The sequence below is a fragment of the Cydia splendana genome, chromosome 2, assembly GCF_910591565.1.
Source record: "Cydia splendana chromosome 2, ilCydSple1.2, whole genome shotgun sequence".
Classification (NCBI taxonomy): domain Eukaryota; kingdom Metazoa; phylum Arthropoda; class Insecta; order Lepidoptera; family Tortricidae; genus Cydia; species Cydia splendana.
In genome coordinates, this window is record NC_085961.1 from 1772819 (window position 1) to 1779896 (window position 7078).

The 7078-nt window shown below is 35.8% G+C and overlaps 1 protein-coding gene across 1 annotated transcript in view; it reads left to right on the plus strand.

Moving 5' to 3' along the window:
* Positions 1–5079, plus strand: part of LOC134801853 (protein madd-4) — a 490229-nt gene extending 485150 nt beyond the window's left edge. The window contains exons 28-30 of the mRNA XM_063774493.1: positions 80–225; positions 725–890; positions 2366–5079. Coding sequence (XP_063630563.1) covers positions 80–225; positions 725–890; positions 2366–2472 — 419 coding nt within the window. The 3' untranslated portion in view covers positions 2473–5079. The remainder of the gene's footprint in view (positions 1–79; positions 226–724; positions 891–2365) is intronic.
* Positions 5080–7078: the final 1999 nt, after the last annotated feature.

Below are 7078 nucleotides of genomic sequence, written 5' to 3' on the forward strand. Positions count from 1 at the left end.
GAGTCCAACGTCCATGTCTATAATTCTCCAATTTCTTTACAAAAAAGTTCATGGTATCTCAAAAGTTATTTCCATCCAGCCATCGTCCGACGCCGGGTGGAATGCGTCAGTTCCAATGGCACCTTGCTAGCTCCAGAGGCCTGCGACATTAGCATGCAGCCGGAGAAGACTAGGCGGGAACCACAGCCTTGCAAGGCGACTTGGGCTGTCGGGCCTTGGAGTAAGGTACAAAATCATATGTGTTATTACGCATTTTCCATAATGGCAACGTGCCTCCAGATGCATCAGACGTCAGCACGTACCCAGATAACACTATGTAGAAACTGTTCTGAAAGGCAACTTAGTAGCTCATTAAAAGCGTTTCAAATAAGCGTTTCATGTGATGCCTTGCATTAAATAAGGGTAGACTGGTTTCTTTAAATGTTAAAATCCATTTTCTGACCTGAACACCCACCGGTAGACCTGCAAAAGTAAATCTTCAACACCCGAAAAACTTAAATGCGGATGTTTAACCGCCATACCTATCTATATCAGAACGCCAAGATGCTCGAAATTTCTAAAATATCTAAAATGCACGTAACTTTTTGATAATAAAGGCTTTGTTCAGATATTTATTTTCCGTGGCCGCTTAGTTGTATCTGATGGACTGTACGATGTACAGTTGTACTGTCCCTGCATAATATTGACTTTTCAATTAGACGTTATCAAAAACTCTCATCCCCAGTGCATAGGCCCTTGCAACACCCCAGGCCGTCAGCACCGCGTGCTGCGCTGCGTCTGGCGTCACAACCAATCACAGAAGCGACGCAAGGAACGCAGCGCGGGCGCAGCTTGCGAGTTCCTCAGGCGGCCTAGCGTCATACGGCAGTGCGACGTTGCATGCCCGCGAGGTAATTGGGTAACGGATACAGCGTTGTCGATGGTTAAGTTGGTGAGAACTGTGGAGGGCTGGTTTGTTTAGTGGCGAGTTCCTTAAGTGACCCAGCGTTGTAAGCCAGTGCGACGTTGCATGCCCGCGAGGTGCGTGGTTATGGATACCCCGCTGTCAATAGTTTAGTTGGTAAGAACTGTGAGGATGATGGGCAGATCAGCGGGGCGGGCAGTGTCAATTTAAGCAGTGCGCTCTTAGCCCAAATGAATTTACGGGTGTAGATTATTCCAAGCATGAATTGTAGCTTTTTAAAAGCTTAATTACCCTGAGTTCACTTATACGAACTTGAAAATGCACACATTGTTGGTGGTTTAATTGTTAAGAATGATTCATTTATGTCACAAATGTTACTGTCACAAAATGGAGTCTCAAATACATGAAGATGTAAAATAAATCTGCTGAAATAGATTCACAGGCAATCGCCAATGATATAATGTTATTATTAAACACTGAATTGTTAAGTTCTGTTACCGTATTCTACTTTAATTAATTTTAAATAATTTATTATAGCTCTCTGGTGTGTGCATCGAACTCGGTTATAATTTATTCATGACTTTTAACTCGATTAGTCTTGCTCTCTATTTAAACATGATTTCTTGGGTGAGTTTAATTTAATTAAACTTTAAGAATAAGAAAGTAGTCTGCCACATTAATTACATTTATTTTGAATACAAATAAGAATAATATTCTCTTTGATCATATGTATTAGGTACAAATATTTCTTTAGACAAAAAAACTACAGCTAAAGAATATAGATAATATGTTAATATGTCATTTTAAATAGATTTACGATCGGACCGAATCGAAATTAGGTAATATTTACTATTAGGTACGATCCTAGTAGTAAATAGATAATTACAACAGGAAGTAAAAGGTCAAAGTGACCTAAAGTACAGTTTTTATCCACACGTGTTAGTCAGAAATCAGTCAATCGTCAGAATCTTATTATTCTAATCAGCTCTTATAGCTACACTCGTGTGACTTAGCAAGGCAACTCGTGCGAGTCGCGCGATTGACAATTAAGTCACCAATTCGAGTTCAATAATTATATTTGATCGCGCGTTCGCACTAGTAAAATTCGCGAGAACTTTCGATCATCGCGACTACGTTGTATTAGGACGACCCCTTAACGCGGTGAATAGCGAACGCGAGTGTGTAAGGGCCGATACAGACGGACTGCAACTCCACTGCAATTTGTATGGAAACTGTGCAGTCAGCGTGCGGTTCCCATATAAATTGCAATCGGGTTAAATTCCGTCTGTATCGGTCCTAAACGTAGAAATAATACTGCGCTCGCTATTCGCCTCATCACTTTGCTCGCATGACTGTGGGGTTAAATCACGATCCCTTACATTCAGATTCGTTTATTGTCTTACAATATAAATGCTATATTTATTATCATGGCTCAATAAAAACGCTAGTTGTTCTGTGCAGATGGCGTCTGTCGCGACACGTCGCGCTTCTGCGAGAACGTCCGTGCCATGAACATGTGCGCCCTCCAGCGCTACAAGATGCAATGCTGCAAGACCTGTAATTATTAACTTATTAGTAAAATACGCTACACAATTTAACAAGTACGCTGTCAGTTCGCTGACTAATTCTATCAGTTTGCTGACTGTAAACTTATCGAATGTACGTATTCTTTTGAAACGTGAACATGTGCGCCCTCCAGCGCTACAAACAACAGTGCTGCAAGACCTGTAAACTATTAGTTCAAGTACACCGAATAATATCATACGCTGACTAAATCTATCAGTTTGCTGACGGGCATCACTTAGCGCGGCTCTGCTAAACGATTTGTAACCATTACTTCAAGTATACTAAACATTTAATTAGTACGCTGTCAGTTCGCTGACTAATTCTACCAGTTTGCTGATTGATTTCAACTAAGACTTGGAACGATACTATGACGCCGATTTCAAATTTTAAAAGATCACAAAATACCTATTGTCATGCTATTTGCGGTACTATTTTATTGAGGCTATGATTTTAAATAAGAATTGAAATGTAATTAATGTGGAATTGAAGCAGGAATACGTTTTTAAAGATATATTCATGTGAGACGACTTTCATTGTACCTATAAAAAAACTAAGAATGTAATAAAGCTTCTGTGCGATTATATAAATTCAACAGATCTGATTATTACTTTGTTTTCACTCGTATTTCTTATAAACATATAAGTTATAGGTTACAAAGGAAAATGCCATTTAACTGTAAAAGTTGCACAAATTGAAAAAAAAATAGATCTAGTCGTAAAGTGCACTGATTGGATACTGAACAATGAATGGATGTAATATATTTTGTAATGAACGAAAGAATTTCAGAAATCAATATAATTTGATAGGATTAATAAAATAACGATTGAACAATTAATGTTTCAATATAATAGTCCTCGAATTGATTATTATGTAAGTAGGAATCAAAATATTTAGTAAAATGTTTTGTACTATATATTTAAATATATGTAAATATATAATAAATATACAAAAGCAGCACAATATACCTTATTATGCTTAGCTCTGTCTTGAAAACGCACTATTACATAAGAAAATGCAATATTCATATAGAAAAGATAGGTAAAATGCCAAAATCAATTCAAAAGCAAATTGTTTATGAGTGCAGTTGTTTCTACATTATATAGAAAATAATTATTAAATGTCAATTTAGTAAAATTAATTTAAACTTAAGCTGTCTTTAGATGACCTTGTTAAGGGCATTATGTATGTAGTTAAGCAAATGTTTAACATATTTAATATGTATATTGAAAATTTATAAACTAGCAATTATTCTTTATTATTGAAAGCAATACGAGTCGCTTACATTAAAACATGTATATATTACCATTATTAAAGGTATGACCTGTGGAATAGGAAATTGTAATAATCAATTTAAATTTCAACTAAGTACTTTTTTTTCATATTGGTTGGAACCGTCTTGAATAAGGAAAATGTAATAAAACTTAAGTTTAATAAGTTTCAAGATTAGTTTATTTTCTCAGTTTTCACTCAATCGGGAAACTAAAATGATTCTATTGTGAGTGTGAAATATGAAGGCGGTTCCAAAAAAATTATAATTTAACACTTATAATTATTTTACTGACTTAGGATATGTATTCAACGACTCCTTGTATACTTAAGGATATAATTTTTCTTTAAATATGCTATACAGTATTATAAAAATACGAACTATTAGGTAAAACAATTTGTTGTCAATTGTTACACGCATTATCTTAAATGTAAATATATAGTTAAATATATTATGATTCGTGAGGTCATGTAATGCACATATTTCAGCTATTGTTACTTGTATGTTTTCAAAATCAGCATACCGTAGCGACGATTTATTTTTAACAGCAATACATATTCATAAACTTGAGTAGGTTGTGAAAAAGTAAAGCCAACTATGGTGCAAAACAGTCAGCAGCAGAAGTTGCTAAAGGGGTCAGATTTTCAAAATGATCTTCACGCGACTTTATTGTTAAGAGAATAAGAGCATGTCAATGTAGTTTTGAACGCTCGCTTATCAACTTCTGCTGCGAACTGTACGCAATTAAACCTTCTACATGTGGATTATTAACCACAATCCCTTCTTTCCACGCTTCAAGCGGTAGACCAACAGATGTGCAGTCTCCAAAAAGTTGCGAAAAAGCTCGGTTTCAGAAAATGTTTACAGAAACAAGAAAACTATCATTTTTAAGATTGAAAATTTCTATCCCCATTTATAGTTATATGAAAACTTTCCGATTTTTTTCTATCTGGAACACAAAATTTTCAGATATATCGGAGCGGTCAAGGCGCTCACAAATATCTGAACATGCCTCTATTGTCAAGGCGTGTGTGCGGGTTGAGATATTTTTGAGCAGCTTGGCCGCTCGGATATATCTGCTGGCGACTTTACTTGGGTAAGTCCGAAAATGGATTCGACTTTGATTGAATTATAGGTGATTTTCGGAATTACTCAAAGCGGAGTTGCATAAATGTTCCCTATTTTTTTTGTTTATGCTAGAACCACAACATACCTCTGTCTGAATGTTGCGCAATGTTGAATAGTATTTTTGTTTAAGTCCCATTGCATAAGTCCGAAATTGTACATTGTACCGAAATTTTCAAATATGAATAAAATATATTATATAAATAAGTTACTTAAATTATTTCGTTTTATTACTCACACCACTTAATATTTCAGACATGCTGTATCCAACGATATTATCAATATAATTATTTTATTAGGTACCTTATGTTTCAGCTCCTTGTAGTACTTTGTATTTCTAGACCTTTAGAGTAAGTACCTACCCACAGCAAAACCCCTTTTCTCTATACCGGGTGTGCCTGTAACAATGTTGCACAAAATGGCAGCATAACGAGAAATTAAGGGGGTAAGTGGAGGTGAACTAGGGATGTTACCTAGTGCGCAAAACGTTCAAACTGATAAACAAGATCAAGTGCGGGTAGTTCGAAAAACTCGCGCGGCTAGAACATGTTGATGTCAACTTGAGCCAGTCTTCTCCGAGACCACGGGGACAACGCCGTCCTCGAAACGTCGGAGGTAAATCTTAAAACTTAAATACGCGATTAAGTCCCGTTGTGTAGTTTGATAATGTTTAATAATCGTGAAAGTTTAAACTACAAGTTATTTTTTAAAGTCGCTGAACAAATGTTGGTCAGTATGAGGAGTACAGCCTACAGTTTAATTTTTTGCTCATATTACAGGCCACACCCGGTATAGGTAGGTCCTTGATTAAAGAAAAATCTTGATTGGAAAACTTAAATTAATGTCAATAAATAAATACATAAATATATATTATGGTGCAAATCACAGCCACACAGATTATTTATAGAAATTAGTTCCATTCTAATAAATTATTCAGTCAAATCCAAACTGCCCGCAACTAACCCAAACAATACTAAACATTGTTCTAAAATTACATGTTCTGCAGTCTATTCGTAACAGAATTCCGAATTTAAATCCAAACGAGATATTTCCATTGCGTCAGTGCCAAACTCCGCTTTGATTGGCTAGCGTCCTGGGACGTGATTGGTCTAATGAACAATTCGGCCTGATTGCCACAGAGCACATTGTTGCGCAGAGGCGGCAAACCTGGTTAATGCTGATTTGGGTGGTAATACGAGTGAGTATTGATTTTAACTAGTTGTGAGTCTAGTGGTAGTGTTTAGGTGATATCTTTCGTTTAGTTAAGTGAATTGATACAGATGTGCAAGTTGCGTACAGTTAAGAAATTAAACAAAGGCGTAAGACAAGGAAAACAAGAGGATAGTAAATAAAGGAAAATAATTTAACGTTTCTATTTCATTTTCTATTTGACATTTTTAGATTTTTTAAATATAAGAGTTAGGAGCACATAATTAATTCGATCACCATTTTGTGGAAGCCCCTATGTTTTTTAATAATTATAGAGATAAAAAAAAAACGACAGGACGTAGCAACGGTTATTTATTTTAAAATTTGATTCAGGCAACAAGGACCACATTAAATATACCGTATATACTAATAAATATATAACTTTAATAAACTAAAAAACTAAGACACTATATTGGCTACAGAACGGCGTGGCTCCGTTGAACCGTCTGCTTTTGTGTCGGATTCGGCAGTTTGCCCCGGAACCTTTGAAACATTGACACCCTTCGGCCAGAAGTCAGCCGGTTATTAACCATATATATTATAACCATAATATATAAGTACTAAGTATCAAATTGTGTAAAAATATTTACCTTAATGGTAATATCCAGAGAGGAAATGGGGACTTCGTTTGTTTGGAAAACCGGTCGTTCACTTTTCTCTTAAAGCTACGCTAAATGACTACCGTCAACCGGGGTGAATAGGGATGGCTGGGGTGAATAGAAAACTTTAAATGTGATTTACCTGACAATTTCGTAAAAAATACCCACAAAATATGTATAATTTGATTGAAAATTATGTGTAGTACATTTTTGTATGATACATTATTATTCACTCCAACCATCCCTATTTCTTTTTTACTCGTAATGCATGTTAATTATAAGATATTGTAATAATGTTTTGAAAAGATGTGTCCCGCCTACTTTTTTGCCGGTCCCATATTGGGATACCCTCCTCCAATTGAGGGGGGATTTAAATCTTCTCGAGGCAGAGGTGTAGGGTTGGAGCCG